Source organism: Microcaecilia unicolor, chromosome 12 (genome assembly GCF_901765095.1).
Source record: "Microcaecilia unicolor chromosome 12, aMicUni1.1, whole genome shotgun sequence".
NCBI lineage: Eukaryota > Metazoa > Chordata > Amphibia > Gymnophiona > Siphonopidae > Microcaecilia > Microcaecilia unicolor.
In genome coordinates, this window is record NC_044042.1 from 110,466,982 (window position 1) to 110,487,995 (window position 21,014).

The following is a 21,014-nucleotide window of genomic DNA, read 5'->3' on the forward strand; positions in this document are numbered from 1 at the left end:
GCAATCAACAAAACGGCTATCTTTCAAAAATCGCTGAAAACATTCTTCTTCAACAAGGCCTACAATTGAGAACATATAGCCTCACTAAGTCACTTCACCAACCCACTCAAGTATGAACGCCCACCTTCTATAACTACCCTAATCACTCTCCTCCCTCTTCTCTTCCCTTCCTTGATCACTACACATTACTAACTGTATCTTGAGTATTGTGTTCAATTTTGGTCGCCGCATCTCAAGAAAGATATAGTAGAATTGGAAAAGGTGCAGCGAAGGGCGACTAAAATGATAGCAGGGATGGGACGACTTCCCTATGAAAGACTAAGGAGGCTAGGGCTATTCAGCTTGGAGAAGAGACGGCTGAGGGGAGACATGATAGAGGTATATAAAATGAGTGGAGTGGAACAGGTGGATGTGAAGCGTCTGTTCACGCTTTCCAAAAATACTAGGACTAGGGGGCATGCAGTGTAGTAAATTTAAAACAAATCGGAGAATTTTTCTTCACCCAACGTGTAATTAAACTCTGGAATTCATTGCCAGAAAATGTGGTGAAGGCGGTTAGCTTAGCAGAGTTTAAAAAGGGGTTGGACGGTTTCCTAAAGGACAAGTCCATAAACCGCTACTAAACGGACTTGGAAAAATCCAAAATCCCAGGAATAACATGTATAGAATGTTGCCAGGTGCCCTTGGCCTGGATTGGCCACTGTGGTGGACAAGATGCTGGGCTCGATGGACCCTTGGTCTTTTCCCAGTATGGCATTACTTATGTACTTATCTGATATCATGAAATGACAATGTTTACAAATCTATGTAAGCCACATTGAGCCTGCAAATAGGTGGGGGAATGTGGGATACAAATGCAATAAATAAATGAGGAACAATGTCAAATGCAAACTTACCAGTAGCTGGAGACTTGGTCACATACTGCTGTGTGAATGTGGGAAGATGGACTACAATGAGGCTTTTCACCACTAAAGGCTATTCTGCATTCAGTTTTTATCCAGTAGCAGACAAGATTTTTCTCTGAAAAGATGAACTGTCTTTGTAGTCTCTCCAGAAGCTTTGTCTCTGGTTTTAACAAGGGGATCAGATTATATGACTGCCTTTCAGGTACTAGGCACAGAACTGATTGATGGAACAGGTCTTGGGTCAGGCTGAATTAAACCAAACTTGTCTCTTGATTGCAGGCACATCCACTTTGGATGCAGATAAGACAATTGTGTACCTGAAGTGACACATTGAGCTAATATTCTGTATTTTAACGTGTGTGTTTTCTGTCTGCCACTTGGCTAGAGCTTTCCCCTGCTTTTTAGGAAGTCCAGGCAAAGCATGAGCAATACGAGACAGCTTTGTGGTCCTCAAATAAGCTTTCTCAGCTGTGTAGCTCAGGAAAACCTCTTGAGGTGATGAGGCTTATGAACTTGAACTAAATTGTGAGTAAATGACTCATTGTCTTACAGGAGATGGTGGGTTTTCAAACATTATCCTATAGATCAGGTGATTGTTTGTTCTCTTTAAATGTTTGATAGGGCTGTGATCTCTGCCCTGGAAGAAGTGACCTTGTCATTAGGCAGTATCAACATGCAGTATGTAGATGGCATTAAGATCTTGGCTTGGATGCTTCTCTGCCCAAATTGAGTTAGGGACTGCCTCTCTCCCTTCTATCAGGAGGGAGAGAGGAGAGCAAATGGCAGTCTGATTTGAGTGTTATAAGCATACGCCTAGCGCTGCCTTGAAAATGGCAGTACCCTGCCCAGTGCATCCTTGGATTTGTTGGGTGGGGCTTCACCATGGTGATGCACTGTGCAAGGCTGGGTACCAACTCCCTTATACAGTGAAGCCCTGCCCAGTGTATCCCAGAATGCACTGGGCAGGGCTGGGCACCACCCAAGGTAGCACGGGAAGAGGGGGGAGGGCCACTAGACCACCGGGTTGAAGGGCTTGGTTTGTGGCCCACAGGACCACCAGGGCTTTTTTTGGGGGGGGGGGGGGGGGGCTGGAGATCCACTGGATCAGCCATCAGGATCAACTTAAACATGACAGCACCAAAACTCAGACTACCTACAATGTGAATGCACCCTCCTTCAGAATCTCTGAAATATTGGGGCAGGACACGTCTATCGCTTTATACTGCAATATAGATTACACCCACCCATTTGCATTTTGGAATTTCAGCAGGGCAGTGAGAATAACCCTCCATTTGCCTGTGAATGCAAAACTAGAATTTTCACTCCATGAAATAGCTAGCCTACCTGAATGTACATCACCTTGAGATTGATTCTGAGAAGGTTAAGATCTAAAATCAAATGTATAATGGCCTTTGGAAGGCTACACAATCTAAGGGCAGAGCCTGGTGCATCTAAATCTTCACTGCATTGCCTGTAACTGAGCTAGTATCTCGCATGGAACCATTCAGATTTTGGTCCATAAGCAACTCAAAAGGATTTCATGTTAAATAGGTAGAAAAGCACCATCGGACAGTCGGAACACGAGTGCATAAGTTTTGCCACACTGGGACAGACCAAAGGTCCATCAAGCCCAGCATCCTATTTCCAACAGTGGCCAATCCAGGTCACAAATACCTGGCAAGATCCCAGAAAACTCAATACATTTTGTTGCTTATCCCAGAAATAAGCAGTGGATTTCCCCAAGTCCATTTTAATAATGGTCTATGGACTTTTCCTTTAGGAAGCCGTCCAGACCCTTTTAAAACCCCACTAAGCTAACTTCCTTTACCATATTCTCTGGCAATGAATTCCAGAGTTTAATTACACAGAGTGAAAGATTTTCTCCAATTCCTATTAAATTTACTACTTTGTAGCTTCATTGCATGCCCCCTAGTATTTTTGGAAAGAGTAAACAAGTGATTCACGTCTGCCTGTTCCACTCCACTCATTTTATAGACTTCTATCATATCTCCCCTCAGCTGTCGCTTCTCCAAGCTGAAGAGCCCTAGACACTTCAGCCTTTCCTCATTTTCATCACCCTTCTCTGTACCTTTTCTAATTCCACTATATCTTTTTTGAGATGCAGTGACCAGAATTGAACACAATATTCAAGGTGTCACAACATGGACCTCCTATTTTAAGCCATGTTTTACCTCAAGTTGCCTTGACATGATCCCAGATCAACATCTTATGCAGATGTAAAGCAGCAATAATGCTGGCTTCCACTTTAACGACACGTTGCCTCATTCTCTAGGGCTCTAACTTATCAGAATAAGGGCTGCGATTCTGGTGCCTGGGGAATTCCCCATATATACACTTAATTCCAGCTCACCACCCCATCACCAATCCAAGTCTGGTCACTGCAGTGTACCTCAGCCAGGGGCTATACTAGGGCTTTTCCAGATTATCAGCCATCATGAGCTACTTTCACACAAGCAGGGAGGCTGTGACACTGCTGGTGCTGGGTGGGTGAAGCTACACAATGCAATTTTTGAGGGGTGCAAGACAGCTTGGTAAAATGAGCCCTGTTTAGCAACTTACATTAAGCATTACTATGGGGCAATGGTTCTCGGTGTTGGGACAGTGTCCAAGAGGTGTCAGTTTGGTGTATGACAGCAAGCCTGTGTTTTCTTTAGAACAACCAGTGCCTGCAAGCTGGGGAAGACCAAAAGATGGGTTCTGAATGCCCATAGTTGGTCCCTATTTCTGCTTCCCCACAACCCCCCAATAACTTCTGCCCCCAGCCTCGGCTGAAAATGTTGTAGGTCTGCTGTCCATAGGTTCAGTTTGCTTACACAGCATTTTTGTGTTGCTTCACAGTATTTGGCGGTGGACGGATTGTTACTGAGGTGACACCGGAATTTGAATATTGTATGGAAAGTGACATCTGGAACGGATGTGTTGCATCCCAGTTTTTATATGAAATAAGCAAATTCATCCAAAACTTAATTAAAAATGAAATATTAAGCATGCTTTGTTCAGCTGTGAATTAATGTTTGGTGTGGCACTTGCATGAGCATTGTCTGTCAGGTTTGCCATAATAGTTTGAGAATCGGTGCTATGGGTAATGTTGACACAGACCTGTGTTAACAGCTCCCACATTTAAACAGACGGTGTTGTAACAGGTAGAGGCTGACTGAAACTGCATATCCTAGTTTTCACCAAAACCAAAAACTCAAGTTTGGTTGCAGATGTGAACCAGTGAGGGCCACTGGAGATCGTCAGCTTAGTCTGCATTCTTCTGCTAAACCTACAGTGTCCAAACTCCTAATTTTACCTCCAAGCAAAATAACCTCCACCTGCATGGACTTCAGCTAATGAAAACAAAACTGTGCTTTTGCACCCTAGTGATAGCTTGTCATAATTCCAGAAGCCAATTCTGGAGGAGCTTATCCCAAATTTACACTTCAAATTCCTGCTAAAATTTTGTATCAAAAGCATTGATTTGGAGCACTCTATATGCAATTGCAATACAAAAATTTGCGCGCCCCCCCCCCCCCCAGCTATTATATTCCTTGGTGGTCTAATATAGTCGGACAAGGAGCAATACCCCAGTTGTCTCTGCTATTTTGAGAGCAGAGTTGGAATGGGTAGGTTCAATGCTGCCCCAACTACACCTAGACCACTAGGGATTGTAGGATACACCCATGGGGTCCTACAGGTAGGACATGAGGGGGTGTCTGGAACAGGGTGTGAGACAATGTTGCTTTTCCACTTTTCAGCTTCCATAAATGCATGGTCATGCTGAAACCAAAAACATGGCCAAAACTTTTTTTCTTCAGGCTGAAACTGAGCAGAAGAGTTTGGGCTGGTTTTGGTGCCGTAAGTGGAAGTTTAGCAGGCCTCTGATAGGAGCACAGTAGGGGAAGGGCTGACTCAGTTGCACTAGCCACAATTCATGGTTTAGCTGCTGCCTCAATGATCCAAAATGGATGAAACATGGCAGTGACAGGTTGGACCTTAGGACTTTTCAGAGGAGTATTGAGCAGTAGTACTGCAAGGCATAGGGGCCAACTTTTCAAAATGATTGGAGGTGCAAAGCTCAATGGAAATAACCCTTCTGGACATGTACAAGGAATTTTCTTAATATTGGGGGTACTCAAGCACCCACAGAGCTGGCTCCTATGCTGCAGGGCTACCACTAGAGTCGCTGGCATCTTGAAATGGGCACAGTTGGGGGGCAGTCCTATCCTGTACCATTAGATCACCAGGGAACTCTAGCAAGGGGGGGGGGACTTGGGTAATGGGGTTCACCTGCAGCTCTTAACATGGACCCAGTGCTGCTCCAGATCAACCTGTACTGGCATCTGGGCTTTTTGCCAGGGAATGTAATGTGGGTCTGTTCTGTACACAATGTAGGACAGGCTTTGTACTTAAATCACACCTTTTTAGGTTTACACTGAGGCCCAGATGCACAAAACCTAACGAGCCCACAACTTGCGTTTTAAACTGGTTCCAGCCAGCTTAAAACGCAAGTAGTTCACCCCGGGCATGCACTAAGGGCATTTTCCCTGCCACGGTAGCAGGCAACGAAAACGGAATGCAAACGTTTGAAAAGCTATTATAATGAGCTGCACTACCGTTGCAGCCCATTATAATCAGATGCACTACCGTTTTTCCGATTCCCTTACCGTAGGAACCCTAACGAGATGTCTGACCTCTTGTTAGGGCTCCTGTGAGGGAATCGGAAAGGAAAAGGGCCCCCAAAAAAGGTTAAGAAAAAAAAAAAAAAAAGCAGGGAGCGCATGTGAGGGGCGTCCTTTAAGGACGTACTCTCCCTGTGCTTCTGAGAGGAGACTTTTTTTTTTGCAGTTTTTTGTTCTGCCGGCGCTCGTGTTTTTTTCCCCCTTCTGAGTCTTCGCTGCGCCACTTACCCCTCCAACAGCGAAATTTTTCTATTTTCCTGGTTGCCGGAGAATCGGGACGTCCCTTTAGATTAGGCTCCTCTTCCTGGTCTCTTCAGCCAATCAGAGCGCATTTTGCTGACAACAGCCAGCTAAGCCCGCTTTGATTGGCTGAAGAGACCAGGAAGAGGAGCCTAATCTAAAGGGACGTCCCGATTCTCTGACTCATGTACCGAAGGACTAGAGAATGGAAGTGAGCTACAACGAGTAGCTCATTTGCATTCCCTATCGTTGATGCATTCCTGTTCCCTACCGATTCGCTATGGAATCGGTAGGGAACGGGAATTACCAATGTCTTTCATGCATCTGGGCCTGAATGCAGTAGGTGCAAAAACCTACCATCCTGAAAGGGTCCCCTTAATTCTCACCTTGGTAGCACACAGGTCCTTGTCCCAAAACAGTAAAACCTGTAGACTTTGGTATAACACCTTTTCCATGAAGGGGGGGGGGGGGTAGATATATTCAAAGTGATGTATGTATGGTCCAGAGTCACAAGGAACTGCAGTGGTAATTGAACCTTGCTCTCGGGCTACTTCTCCCCTAGCTTCTGGCCCAGTTAAAGCTGGCATCATAAACATATCATGGAAATGTAGTTTGAGTTGCAGAATAAATCGCACTTGGATTTTAGGTTAATTGTGCAGAAAACAGTTCTTCCATGTCTTGTCAAAACCTTTCAGCCTATTCACAAGATTGACTCCTTCCCGTCCCCCCATCCCCCCCAAAAACTGTGCACCTCTTGTCCCAGAAAGTTTATGTATAAAACCAAGCAATGTATAAATTAAATCTGACTTCCAGCTAGTCACAAGCCCTGATGTCCATATCTGCAGTAGAGCTGGCCTTGCAAAGCTTAAACAGTGAACATGTATGGATTACCTGAAAGCCACAGTGGAAGGAGGGAACTGTCCAGTCTCTACCGTTGCTGTAGCCTCATATTCATGGAGGCAGGTTGATTTTTATATGTATACTATCAAAAACAAAATTACAGAGCACATCCGAGGACATGGATTACTGAGACCAAGTCAGCATGGCTTTTGTGTGGGGAAATCTTGCCTGACCAATTTACTTCAATTCTTTGAAGGAGTGAACAAACATGTGGACAAAGGGGAGTCGGTTGATATTGTGTATCTGGATTTTCAAAAGGCGTTTGACAAGGTACCTCATGAAAGGCTACAGAGGAAATTGGAGGGTCATGGGATAGGAGGAAATGTCCTATTGTGGATTAAAAACTGGTTGAAGGATAGGAAACAGAGAGTGGGGTTAAATGGGCAGTATTCACAATGGAGAAGGGTAGTTAGTGGGGTTCCTCAGGGGTCTCTGCTAGGACTGCTGCTTTTTAATATATTTATAAATGATTTAGAGATGGGAGTAACTAGCGAGGTAATTAAATTTGATGATGACACAAAGTTATTCAAAGTCGTTAACTCACGACAGGATTGTGAAAAATTACAAGAGGACCTTACGAGACTGGGAGACTGGGCTACTAAATGGCAGATGACGTTTAATGTGAGCAAGCACAAGGTGATGCATATGCGAAAAAAGAACCCGAATTATAGCTACGTCATGCAAGGTTCCAATTTAGGAGTTACGGACCAAGAAAGGGATCTGGGTGTCGTTGTCGATAAACACACTGAAACCTTCTGCTCAGTGTGCTGCTGCGGCTAAGAAAGCGAATAGAATGTTGGGTATTATCAGGAAAGGTATGGAAAACAGGTGTGAGGATGTTATAATGCCGTTGTATCGCTCCATGGTGCGACCGCACCTTGAGTATTGTGTTCAATTCTGGTCGCCGCATCTCAAGAAAGATATAGTAGAATTGGAAAAGGTGCAGCGAAGGGCGACTAAAATGATAGCGGGGATGGGACGACTTCCCTATGAAAGACTAAGGAGGCTAGGGCTATACAGCTTGGAGAAGAGACGGCTGAGGGGAGACATGATAGAGGTATATAAAATGAGTGGAGTGGAACAGGTGGATGTGAAGCGTCTGTTCACACTTTCCAAAAATACTAGGACTAGGGGGCATGCGATGAAACTACAGTGTAGTAAATTTAAAACAAATCAGAGAATTTTTCTTCACCCAACGTGTAATTAAACTCTGGAATTTGTTGCCGGAGAAAGTGGTGAAGGCAGTTAGCTTAGCAGAGTTTAAAAAGGGGTTGGACGGTTTCCTAAAGGACAAGTCCATAAACCGCTACTAAACGGACTTGGAAAACTCCAAAATTCCAGGAATAACATGTATAGAATGTTTGTACGTTTGGGAAGCTTGCCAGGTGCCCTTGGCCTGGATTGGCCGCTGTCGTGGACAGGATGCTGGGCTCGATGGACCCTTGGTCTTTTCCCAGTATGGCATTACTTAAAAAAGACCCGTTTCTGACACAAATGAAACGGGTGCTAGCAAGGTGTGCCTCTGGAGTGTGTATGTTTGAGTGTGTGGCAGGGGCCCCCTTTCCCGTCCCCCTCCAGTTTTCCTCCACTCCCCCCTCCCAGCTTCAGGGTCGTGGCCTCCCCTACCTCCGCCTGTCATAGTCGTGCCCCCATCCTCACTCCCACAGTCAGGCTGGCTCCCACATTCAGGCTGGCAGGCTGCCTCCCCTCCCTCCTTCCCACGTTGTTCCTGGTTCGCTCGGTGAAACGCTGATACCCTGTTTCTTTTGTTTGCGACGCTTTTTGTTGCTCCGCGCCTGTGCCTTGTGCGTTTCGCCACTCAAGAGGCTGGCTGACTAGCTAGCTAGCTGTGTCCCACCCTCCGACGTTCAGGCTGCCTGCCTCCCTCCCTTGCACAATGTGGCTGGCTTGATCCTTCAAACAGTGATACCCTGGTTCTTTTCGCGACGCTGGTTTTGTCGGGACACTTTTTTTTTTGCTCTGCCTCCGCGCCTGTGCCTTGTCCGTTTCGCCACTCGAGTGTCAGTGCTCTGCCCTCGACGTCAATTATGTTGTGACGCGAGGGCGGGGCAGACACTTGTGGACAAACCAGATATCTATGCCACTTCGTTTCCGGCTTGAGGCTTCATTATTTTATTTTATTTTTGTTACATTTGTATCCCGCGCTTTCCCGCTCAATGCGGCAAGCAATGGAGGATTAAGTGACTTGCCCAGAGTCACAAGGAGCTGCCTGTGCCGGGAATTGAACTCAGTTCCTCTCCACTCCTAGAACGTTGGAGGTGTGTTTTATATATATATATATAAAACACACCTCCAACGTGTTATATATATATATATATATATATATATATATATATATATATATATATATAAATAAGAGAGAGAGAGATGTTAGACATTGTTATATCTGATTACATTTCAGGAAGTGCCTTTGGACTACAAATATTAATTTTCCTGTAGTGCTCTATAATAGGCTTTTCTTGAGCACATGTCCCAGTTCCCTATGCTTTGTGGGACTTTTCCTATTGGCTGGCCTCTTGTCTCTGTGTATGTGGGCTGTAGCCCACCCTTGTCTCCTTTTGGGGTTGAGTGCGACTGCAGCATGATTTTATAAGAACTGTAAGCTAACTTTGCTGTCCCTGTAGCATACGCCTTTCAAGCTATTGTAAATGACAAGGTTTTTTTAACATAGTATTGACAGCATCTACTCATCAGTGCTGAGATTTCCTGGCTTCCCTAGTTACAGGGTGAGCTGGTAGAGGACAGACCCCTAGTCTGCAAGGCAAAGACTCTTGTTCAGCACATCTAACTAAGTCATATTTCCTTTGATTTGGTTCAAGAATTCAGTCGTGTTCTATACTAGGCTCTGTCTACTCAGGATATTAGCATGCAGTTAACCAATCAGGAGAGAACAGAACAATTTTAGTACTGGTATGTAGGATCTTTCTAGAAGGTACAAGTTCATAACAGGAAAAATTCAGGAACCTGATAGATCATATGTACTTAGAGCATGGGGGTATCATTTTAAGTAGTAGCTGCTTTGGAATGTTCAGAATGTGTGTGGTTTTAGGAACTGCTCGTGGCTGGAATTTTATTTAAAGTGGCCAAGATGGCGACACAGTAAATCGACCAGTATAGTCCACCTAATCTGCCCAATGTGACAGCTATACCTGTTCTGTGCAGGTTATGTCCTGGCTGTTTTGAAGTGTGGGTTTGTTCAAGAAAAGTGGCATATCTGAATTCAAATATTTGTGGATCAGGACCTCAGTGGGTCACTTGTCTATGCATGACAACTACAGGGTTTCTGAGAGATTTTTTAACCTGTCAGCTGAGGTTTTCCTATTGACACTGACCAAGAAATTCATAGAATGAGGGCAGGTAGATCTTACCTAGTCAAGCTCCTTGGTGCAAAATATCATAGAATCCATCAGATCCATGGCTTCCCCTTAACGTCAGAACTAAGCTTTTCTGCTATCTTGTTTGGTCCATCACAGGGACTCTTCACGTCTACAATATCTCCATGAACAATGCCTCTGCCCCTGTAAGCCTTCTCATAAGATTCTGCTGTAAATGTTTAGTATTGTATATATTGGTGTAATCTGTATAATTCCCCTTTAATTTAAGCTTTTAGTTCTAGGGCTCTTGAAATGTACTATTGGTGTTCAGAGCTGTGAAGTTGCAGAGCCCACTGCAGCCATCACAAGCCATATAAGGCATAAATTGAGTATGAACAACTTAACCCACGATTGACTGTCAAAAGGCTTACGTTCTCTTCCAAAGCCAACTGCATGGTCTCCTTGCCTTACTTTCAGCACTATTTTCTGCTTATTCAAGTGGAGAATCAACATATTTCTCCACTAATTTGAGGGGAGATGGAAGACTGACTTTGAGCCACAAGGGTGGCCATTTTGAGTTTTGATCTCCGGTCTGTATGTTCCATTTGTCTGGCACCAAGGAACTAACCTGATGCCACCTTGTCCTTTATCTGAAGTAGAAGTGTGCATATGTATACTGGCAGTAATTACTGCAACTTAATGGCTGTACTTGTGTTTCTAGTGGGTGGGGAGAGGGAATTTTCTTGCCAGTCTTGTACAGTTTGAGCAGTCCTATTCTTCGGAAGGACTTCAGCACTACCCTCCCCAAGTTAAGACATCCACCTCTGCATAGAGAGCGGATTTGCTGAAACTGCAGGATTGCCAATTTAATCAAGTTGTATCCAGTGCTGTAAAAATGTTCAGGGTCACTTCAGAATTATTGTATCTAAAATGTGCATAAGAGCACTGAAAGTACAGATGCTTTGGGGGAACACTGGAATTAGTTGTCACCACTGTGGCTGGAAGATCACGTTGCAACAGGCATTTGCTTTGCTCAGTGGCCTAGTGGTTAGGGTGGTGGATTCTGGTCCTGGGGAACTGAGTTCGATTCCCACTTCAGGCACAGGCAGCTCCTTGTGACTCTGGGCAAGTCACTAAACCCTCCATTGCCCCATGTAAGCCGCATTGAGCCCGCCATGAGTGGGAAAGCGCAGGGTACAAATGTAACAAAAATAAAATAGATACTATTGGAGATTCTACATGGAATGATCCTACTATTGGAGATTCTACATGGAATGTTGCTACTATTGGAGATTCTACATGGAATGTTGCTATTCCACTAGCAACATTCCATGTAGAAGGCTGCGCAGGCTTCTGTTTCTGTGAGTCTGGCGTCCTGTACGTACGTGCAGGACGTCAGACTCGCAGAAGCAGAAGCCTGCGCGGCCACATTGGTGATCTGCAAGGGCAGACTTCTACATGGAATGTTGCTAGTGGAATAGCAACATTCCATGTAGAATCTCAAATAGTAGCAACAGTGGAGGAGTGGCCTAGTGGTTAGGGTGGTGGACTTTGGTCCTGGGGAACTGAGGAACTGAGTTCGATTCCCACTTCAGGCACAGGCAGCTCCTTGCGACTCTGGGCAAGTCACTTAACCCTCCATTGCCCCATGTAAGCCGCATTGAGCCTGCCATGAGTGGGAAAGCACGGGGTACAAATGTAACAAAAAAATGTAGAATAAGATGTGCAGCACTTGGTCTTCACCCCCCCCCCCCCCCACACACACACACACACTTGAGTTATCAGATGTTGATGTCCATACAAGCCTGTCTGCCTTGACTTTACCAGTCAAGGCACTCTTTAAGCTAGTGACGTTCCAAACCTGGTCCTGGAGGCACCCCAGCCAGTCGGGTTTTCAGGATATCCACAATGAATATTCATAAGAGATTGCATGCAGTGTGTGCAGGTCTCATGAATATGCATTGTAGATACCCTCAAAACCTGGCTGGCTGGGGTGCCTCCAGGACTAGATTTGAGAACCACTGCCTCAAGCAGTGCTTCCCGACCATGCTTTGCTGATGGCTAGGGATGTGGCTAGTTGTGGCTAGATGTGCGGTTGAAAGGAAGAGTAGCCTAAATCAGTGGGCTGAACTGGGGAAGCCAGGGTTCAAATACCACACTTGATTGTCATTTAGAGGGGTATATTTGATGTCTAAATCTGACTTTTGTGGGGGGGGGGGGGGGGGGGGGAGGGGGGTTGCTGGAAACATCCAAAACCAAGTGGCTAACAGGACCTTTTCTGGTTCAAAAATGTCCCATGCTAGATGCTTTTGTGCTCTGTGTTCCTTTTTGGACCACTTTTGGAAAAAGGGAATATATAACATGCATAGTAAATGATGGCAGATAAAGACCTGTACAGTCCATCGTCTGCCCAACAAGAAACTCATTTACATGGTATGTGATACTTTATATGTATACCAGAGTTTGATTTGTCCTTGCCTTTCTCAGGGCACAGACCGTAGAAGTCTACCCAGCACTGTTGTACTAAGTTATGCAGGTAACGTCGAAGCCCCTTAAAATTTACACTCCAGCCCATCCCTATCTATTCAGTCACAATCAGACGTAGAAGTCTGCCCAGCTCCTGCGGGAGGGCATTCCACATATACACCACCCTCTCCATGAAAAAATACTTCCTGACATTAGTCCTGAGTCTGCCCGCCTTCCCGTCTCCAAAAAAGGTTCATTTGCAGATTAATACCTTTAAAATATTTGAACGTCTGTATCATGTCACCCCTGTTTCTCCTTTCCTCCAAGGTATACATGTTTAGGTCAGCAAGTCTCCTGGTACGGTTTGCAATGCAAATCCCATACCATTTTTTGTAGCTTTTTTGCACCGCTTCATCTTTTTACATCTTTAGCAAGATACGGCCTCCAAAACTGAACACAAGTCATTGGGATCCCAGCAGAACAGTGGACTCTACCTGGGACCTTTCATGTACTTATGGTGAGCCCACCAAAAACCTACTGTATCCAACTATACACCACAACAATGGCCCATAGTCACCTACATGTGGGTACGGTAGGCCTTCGAGTTTTGGACAGCTCACACTTTCTACCACAAGTGTACCATTTTAGAGTAAGAGTAGGATATGGGCCTGGGTGGGGGCCTCAGGCAGCACTCTTCAGGGAGCAGCATCTCCCCCTTCCTTCACCCTGTTCATAGCAATTACCATTCACTGCCCTGCTGCCAGCACCGCCCCTTTAATGCATCCGCCTCTCTGATGAAACTTCCTGTTTCACCAGAGGCTCAGGTGGCCACAGTAGGGTAGTATGGGAATCACTGCTGCCGCCAGGCCTGGGGGAGGAGAGCGTCATCTTAACTGTACCTCGGATGGCATTTTGCCTTGGACTGCCTCTGGTCCCGGGCTCCCTTCTGTACTTGCAGACCTGCTTGCTGCGCTAATAGGCCTGGCCATAACATCTGAGGCTGGGTATGTACTGTTTCACAGCTTTGTGGGGGGGGGGGGGGGTGTGGAAGGGAGTCGGTGACCACTGGGGCAGTAAAGGTCATGCTTTCATCCCTCCAGTTGGCCCTGGACATTTTTGCTTTGTTCCATTATGGCAGAAGTGTCCAGGTCTTTTAGGAATACCCAAATCCTGACCCCAACACCCCCCCTGTGGTTTCAGTTGGAGTGGCCTAGTGGTTAGGGTGGTGGACTTTGGTCCTGAGGAACTGAGTTAGATTCCCACTTCAGGCACAGGCAGCTCCTTGTGACTCTGGGCAAGTCACTTAACCCTCCATTGCCCCATGTAAGCCGCATTGAGCCTGCCATGAGTGGGAAAGCGCGGGGTACAAATGTAACAAAAATAAAATAGATACTATTGGAGATTCTACATGGAATGTTGCTACTATTGGAGATTCTACATGGAATGTTGCTACTATTGGAGATTCTACTTGGAATGTTGCTACTAATGGAGATTCTACATGGAATGTTGCTATTCCACTAGCAACATTCCATGTAGAAGGCTGCGTAGGCTTCTGTTTCTGTGAGTCTGACGTCCTGCACGTACGTGCAGGACGTCAGACTCACAGAAGCAGAAGCCTGCGCGGCCACATTGGTGATCTGCAAGGGCCGACTTCTACATGGAATGTTGCTAGTGGAATAGCAACATTCCATGTAGAATCTCCAATAGTAGCAACAGTGGAGGAGTGGCCTAGTGGTTAGGGTGGTGGACTTTGGTCCTGGGGAACTGAGGAACTGAGTTTGATTCCCACTTCAGGCACAGGCAGCTCCTTGTGACTCTGGGCAAGTCACTTAACCCTCCATTGCCCCATGTAAGCCGCATTGAGCCTGCCATGAGTGGGAAAACGCAGGGTACAAATGTAACAAAAATAAAATAGATACTATTGGAGATTCTACATGGAATGTTGCTACTCTTTGAGATTCTACATGGAATGTTGCTACTATAGGAGATTCTACATGGAATGTTGCTACTACTGGAGATTCTACATGGAACGTTGCTATTCCACTAGCAACATTCCATGTAGAAGGCTGCGCAGGCTTCTGTTTCTGTGAGTCTGACGTCCTGCACGTACGTGCAGGACATCAGACTCACAGAAGCAGAAGCCTGCGCGGCCACATTGGTGATCTGGAAGGGCCAACTTCTACATGGAATGTTGCTACTATAGGAGATTCTACATGGAATGTTGCTACTACTGGAGATTCTACATGGAACGTTGCTATTCCACTAGCAACATTCCATGTAGAAGGCTGCGCAGGCTTCTGTTTCTGTGAGTCTGACGTCCTGCACGTACGTGCAGGACATCAGACTCACAGAAGCAGAAGCCTGCGCGGCCACATTGGTGATCTGGAAGGGCCAACTTCTACATGGAATGTTGCTAGTGGAATAGCAACATTCCATGTAGAATCTCAAATAGTAGCAACAGTGGAGGAGTGGCCTAGTGGTTAGATGGCGGACTTTGGTCTTGGGGAACTGAGGAACTGAGTTTGATTCCCACTTCAGGCACAGGCAGCTCCTTGTGACTCTGGGCAAGTCACTTAATCCTCCATTGCCCCATGTAAGCCACATTGAGCCTGCCATGAGTGGGAAAGCGCGGGTTACAAATGTAACAAAATAAAATAAATTTCAATGCACTGTATAGTCTTAAATGGCTTTTGAAAACAGCAGTTTGGACATTTTGGCAAATAGTCCATCTGCCACTTTTTGGATGTTTTTCTGTTTTAAAAATTAGCCCCTTAGCTTTTCATTGCCTCAAATCTCCTTACCATAGAGAAGTATCCTAGATTTACCCATCACAAATATGGTAACATTTCTCTAATTTCCTCTACTGGTGTAACTGTTCTTATCCTCTGCCTCCTCTACTGGCTTTCTAACATCAAGCTACTGGTCCTAGAAGCTGGCTATCAGATTGAAGCCAGCAAATGACACAGGCACAGCTAAAATACTATTTTGGGGGTAGATCATGAACTTTTGAATCCTTGTGGCGCAGTAAAAGGTTGGTCTGATTGGTGTTGGGGGGGGGGGGGGGGAGGCTTTATCAAACATGGGGATCTAATCCCAGCTGCCCTGGGGAAGGAAAATGGGCTTAAATTATGTAGTTTGGATGGCGGTCAGTCAGTGGAGCGGTTAAACATGGTATGACTGCTCTTAAATAGGGATCTGTCAAAGCTACTATGGCTTTTGAGGCACAGGGCCTGCTTTTGCATAGCACCCTTACTTTTGGAATGCTCTCCAACCCCTTAGACTTGAACTCCTATCCAAAACTTAGGTGTCTACTGGGGAAAACAAAAACCTTTTAACTTATGACTGGATTCTGCAATTGGTCCCACCCTATCATCCTTCCCTAATTTCTAATATCTCCAACCTGTAATTTTATCCCTTAAGACCTGCATTTTCTGCTGGCTTCCCTTTTTTTTTTTTTTTTCTGTTAACCATCACTTTCCTTGTGTAAAATGTTTATTGTATACTGCATCTGTATTACCTGTGGGAAAAGATATTGAGGTAAACCATCCTGAGCCATTGACAATTTTTTGATTCTTCAGTGTCATGTATCTCTGCAGAAGAATTCACATTGCCTTTTACCTTGTTCTGTTTCTGGTTTTAGGTTGGCGATAAGGTGATGGTGATGAACAGAGCAGGTCTCTGGCAGGAGTTGGTGGTGGTTCCAGCCAACCATTCATTCGTCATGCCCGAGGGCATGAGTTTTGAAGAAGGAGCAGCATTCCTGGTCAACTACATCACCGCTTATATGATCCTCTTTGACTTTGGAAACCTGAGACCCAGTCAGAGTATTCTGATTCATATGGCAGCAGGTAACAATTGCAGGTGGTTTTATTTGTAGAGCTTTCCTCAAGGCAACCTGTAGTGTAGATTTGACATCTTAACTTGCATGTCAAAAAGATGCAAAGTACAGGCTCAGAAGAGAAGACCTTAATCTGGTTTTTGAAGGCAGGGGTGACCTGTAGTCAAGACCTAAATAGGTATGACTGCCCCTGGACAAAAGGGACGAATATTGAACCAGTATCCAGAAGGCTGTCTTTACTAGCAGCTTAAAGTGAGAGTATCAATCCAACTAAGAATGGGATACATGAGCAGGTCTTGGGTTTTTTTTTTAAGGCTCTAACCTTGCACCAGTCTTTCATTAGACTTCAGACACCATCCTGGAACAGGTGAACCATGGGTCTGAACACCACTAAATTTGTCCTGGTTTACTTACATTCGAGCTGCCTAAAAGGAGAGCCCTACAGCACAATACAATCCTTAAGAATCCCACATCACTTTGCTGAAAAAAAAAACTTTGGGCGCAATGCAGAATTTTAATGTACTGTGTACACAATTCCCCCAGGAGTATCTGGAGAGGCAGATAAGGCCTGACATACCACTTGGTTCTTTCCCATCAGCCTTCCCTTCCCCCCCCCCTTCTAGTTCTCTTCTGTAGCTCCCAGCAAGACACCTAGACCTGTATATCCCCAAGGTTCCCCTGATACATGTACAGCCAGCCCTCCCCCCCCCCCCCCCTTGCCTTCTGCTCCCTTGTCAGCCACTCCTGCCCTTCTAGGACACGATACCCAGCTTTCTCCAGTGATCTCTTCTCCTATGGGACTACAAAAAAAGTAGGGTGTCAGATGGCACTTGAAACCACACACAAGACCCTCTGTTCCTGCTCACTACTCAGTGAGCTGTGGAACCTTAGGGCCTCCACGGTCATACAGTTCATATGAAGCCTTAGGCCTAGAACAGCAGAGGATGGGGCCCAGTATGTGACTACCTTGCCTGCACAGAATTTAGTGATGGGAGAGTTCTGGGCAAACTCTGGGGAATTTTGGGTAATTTGCCTTAAGAGGACTTTGGTGATAAGCCAGGGAACCAAATTAGGCTTAGTCTGAGTAAGCCTTTAGAGCTTGTCAAGGAGACCTGTTGGACCAGCAGCTCTGCTATGAGGACCTTTGCTATTATAGTAAACATGAGGCTTTAAGTTGATGCTTTGAATGTAGCTGTTCAGGATGGTGTCAAGTATTGGTCTCCTGTAGAACCAACTGCCATGAGGTAGTCAGTGAGCTCTATAAAGATTTGTAATACCCTCGAAATGGGGTGCTCATGTGGACGTTAAGTTTCCAGAACACAGAAATGGCTGTTCCTTATCAAGCAGATGAAGCCATTACGTATGGGTTGTGTCCATCAACCAGCAGGGGGAGATAGAGCACTCAACTTTTCAGTGCCTCATGGCCACTGCCTCTTCAGTATTCTCTATCTCCCCAAGCAGGGTGGTTGCAGCTTCTTCGAGCTCCATCAATCTGCCTGGGGGTGGCTCCTGGGTTGCCAGTTGTTAGCCGGGGTGTTAGAGGCTATAGCAGCTTCACTTTGAAGGCACATAGGTCAGCTCTTTCCCACTTATCTGAGCCTCCAGTGTTTTTATTTACCTCTTTTTGCCTCTGCTTTCCTCACAGCGTTAAAAATAAATAGTCGCGTCGCGCTTTAGCGCAGCGATCTTGGAAAAGAGGTTTTTTCTTGTCTTCTGCAGGACCGGAGCTGTTACTCGGTTTAGTGAGGTAAGTGTTTTCTGACTCCTCCGGGGTGGGCCGTTTTTGGCGTGAACCGCCATTTTTGAATTTTACCGCTGTTTTCGGCAATGGCTGCGGAGACTGCAAAGCGCTGTTCTAAATGTGGCAAGCGCAAATCAGCAGCGGGGCTCTGTAATTCATGCTGTACAGACAGTAGAGCCGGTCCGAGCATGGTGAGCGGCGATCTTTTGCGCTCTGAGCTGGCAGCAGACGCCATTTTGGATTTTCCACATGGCGCGGCCTCCGTTGCGACGGAGAGCCCTGAATCCGGGGGGGGGGGGAGGGGGAGTCCTCTGAGTGAGGCTAATAGAGCTGATAGCCCTGGGCAGGATCCAGGCGGTCAGGGAGCAGTTTTCTCCTCTGATTTTGTTTTAATGCTGCATAGGGCGTACATGCTTAAGAGATCTTCCACAGGGATCTTCGGACCCTCTGCCTTCCCCCCCACCCCCCCCCCCCCCCCCCCCCACCCCCCGGTGGATTCTGGCCTTTTGGAGTTGGCTTTGCCTGTTTCTTATCCTCCTGATAAATGCAGAAGGGTGGTGCCCCCCCCCCCCCCCCGTGGTCGGGCTGTGAGGATTCTGTGGGGTCTAGCAGAGCTTCTTGGTCTGAGGAGCCAGAGTCGGTTGCAGAATTGCCACAGGATCTTCATGATCCGTCTGCGGTGAGGATTTTCCACCGCGAGGAGCTGCTAGCACTTTTTTTCAGATGCCTTACAAGCCCTCTCGATTGAAGATCCGGGGAGTGGCACAGCCTCCTCTGTTAATCCAAGGATGGCTAGTACCAGAAAGCCTGCTCGAACCTTTCCTTTGCATGACTCCATCCAAGAGCTTATTTCGGCTTAATGGGCTGACCCCGAGGGACCTTTGAAGGTTGCCAGGGCTATGGGGCAATTATACCCTCTGAGTGAGGAACATTTGGCTCGCTTTGCAATGCCTAAAGTGGATGCCCTGGTCACGGCTGTGACAAAGAGAATTACCCTCCCTGTTGAAGGAGGTGTTGCCCTGAAGGATATTCAAGACCGCAGGCTTGATTCAGCTCTGAAGCGGTCCTTTGATTTGGCAGGTCTCACTGTTCGGGCGTCTGCATGCAGTTGTTATGCTGCTAGAGCCTGCCTGGCTTGGTTACAGCAGGCAGTGGAACAGCCCAGTGATGGAGCGGAGACCTTATCTGAAGTGGCTCCACGGATGGAGTCGGCCTTGTCCTTTTTGGCTGACGTCCTTTATGATATGGTCAGAGCTTCGGCTAAACAAATGGCTGTAGCAGTGGCGGCTCGCCGCACTCTTTGGCTATGACATTGGGCGGCGGACATGGCCTCTAAGCAAAGGTTGGTGAAGTTGCCCTTTCAAGGCCTTCTCCTGTTTGGTGAGGAGCTGGAAAACATTGTTAAAGGCCTGGGGGATTCCAAACCTCAGCGCTTGCCCGAAGATAGGCCGAAGCCTTCCTCTAAGGGTCAGGCGGTCCGCTCCTCTTACAGACCTCGCTTCCGTGAAGCTAGAAGGTACCGCCCGGGGCGTGCTGCTGGGTTCACTTCTCATGCCTGCTTTCAGCAGAGAAACTCCTTTTGCTCGGACAAACGTTCCGCAGCTGCCGATTCAGGGGCGACCCTCTCAATGATGGTGCGCCGGCCCCCTCCTCGTTTCCTGTCATCGGAGGAAGACTTTCCCTCTTTTTCGAGGAGTGGGCAAAAATCTCCGCAGATCAGTGGGTCTTGGACCTGATCAGAGACGGATACCGATTAGAATTCGATGCCCCGGTGAGACGTGTTTGTGGAGTCCCGATGCGGTTCTGCCGCCAAATGGGCGGCGGTAGAGGAGACTTTGCACAGTCTGTGCCAGATAGGGGCTGTGACCCCGGTGCCTCCTGCCGAACAAAGTCTAGGCCGTTACTCCATTTACTTTTTGGTGCCAGGAAAAGGCGGGTCTTTTCGCCCGATCCTGGACTTAAAAGAGCTAAACAAGTCCTTAAGAGTGCGGCATTTTCACATGGAAACCCTGCACTCCGTCATTGCGGCGGTACAGCCAGGAGACTTTCTCACGTCTCTGGACCTGAAAGAAGCTTACTTGCACATACCAATTTGGCCCCCGCACCAGAAGTTTCTGCGGTTTGCGGTGTTGGGAAAACATTTCCAGTTTTGGGCCTTGCCTTTTGGCCTCGCCACAGCTCCCCGAACCTTCTCCAAGGTAATGGTGGTAGTAGCTGCCTTTCTCAGGCAAGAGGGTATCCGGGTTCACCCGTACCTAGACGACTGGCTCATCAGAGCAGACTCGGAAAAAGTCATCTAGCTACAGCTAGAGTGGTTTCAGTCCTTCAATCTCTGTGCTGGGTCGTCAATATGGCCAAAAGTTACCTGACCCCCTCGCAATCTCTAGACTATTTGGGGGCCAGGTTTGACAGCCTCAGGCTATGTGTTTCTTCCCGAGCAAAGGCGGTGCAAGCTTCAGAATCATGTCCGTCTGCTCCTGAGGATGCCCCACCCGTGAGCTTGGGACATTGTCCAGCTGTTGGGATCGATGACGGCCACCTTGGAAGTGGTGCCATGGGTGAGAGCGCACCTGAGACCTCTACAGTATTCTCTACTTCAACGATGGTCTCCAGTATCTCAGGATTATCAGTGCAGACTTTCTTGGCTCCCTGCGGCCCGCCTCAGTATGGAGTGGTGGCTCTCGGACAGCATGTTGTGGCGGGGAATGCCGCTGGCACTCCCCGATTGGTGCCTAGTGGTGACAGATGCCAGCCTGAAGGGCTGGGGCGCGCATTGCCAGGGGAAGCATGTGGACGCCCGACAAGTCAGAGTGGTCTATCAACCGCCTGGAGTTGAAAGCGGTGTTTCTGGCTCTTCCGGCCTTTCAAGTGACCCTGGAAGGATTGGCTGTCCGAGATGTCGGA

The 21,014-nt window shown here is 46.9% G+C and overlaps 1 protein-coding gene across 2 annotated transcripts in view; it reads left to right on the forward strand.

Annotated features, from left to right (window-relative positions):
- The window catches only part of VAT1 (vesicle amine transport 1), a 57,880-nt gene that overhangs the window by 17,285 nt on the left and 19,581 nt on the right, over positions 1-21,014 (forward strand). For both annotated transcript variants that reach the window (XM_030221090.1, XM_030221091.1), the window contains exon 2: positions 16,172-16,379. In XM_030221090.1, the coding sequence (XP_030076950.1) occupies positions 16,172-16,379 (208 nt within the window). The remainder of the gene's footprint in view (positions 1-16,171; positions 16,380-21,014) is intronic.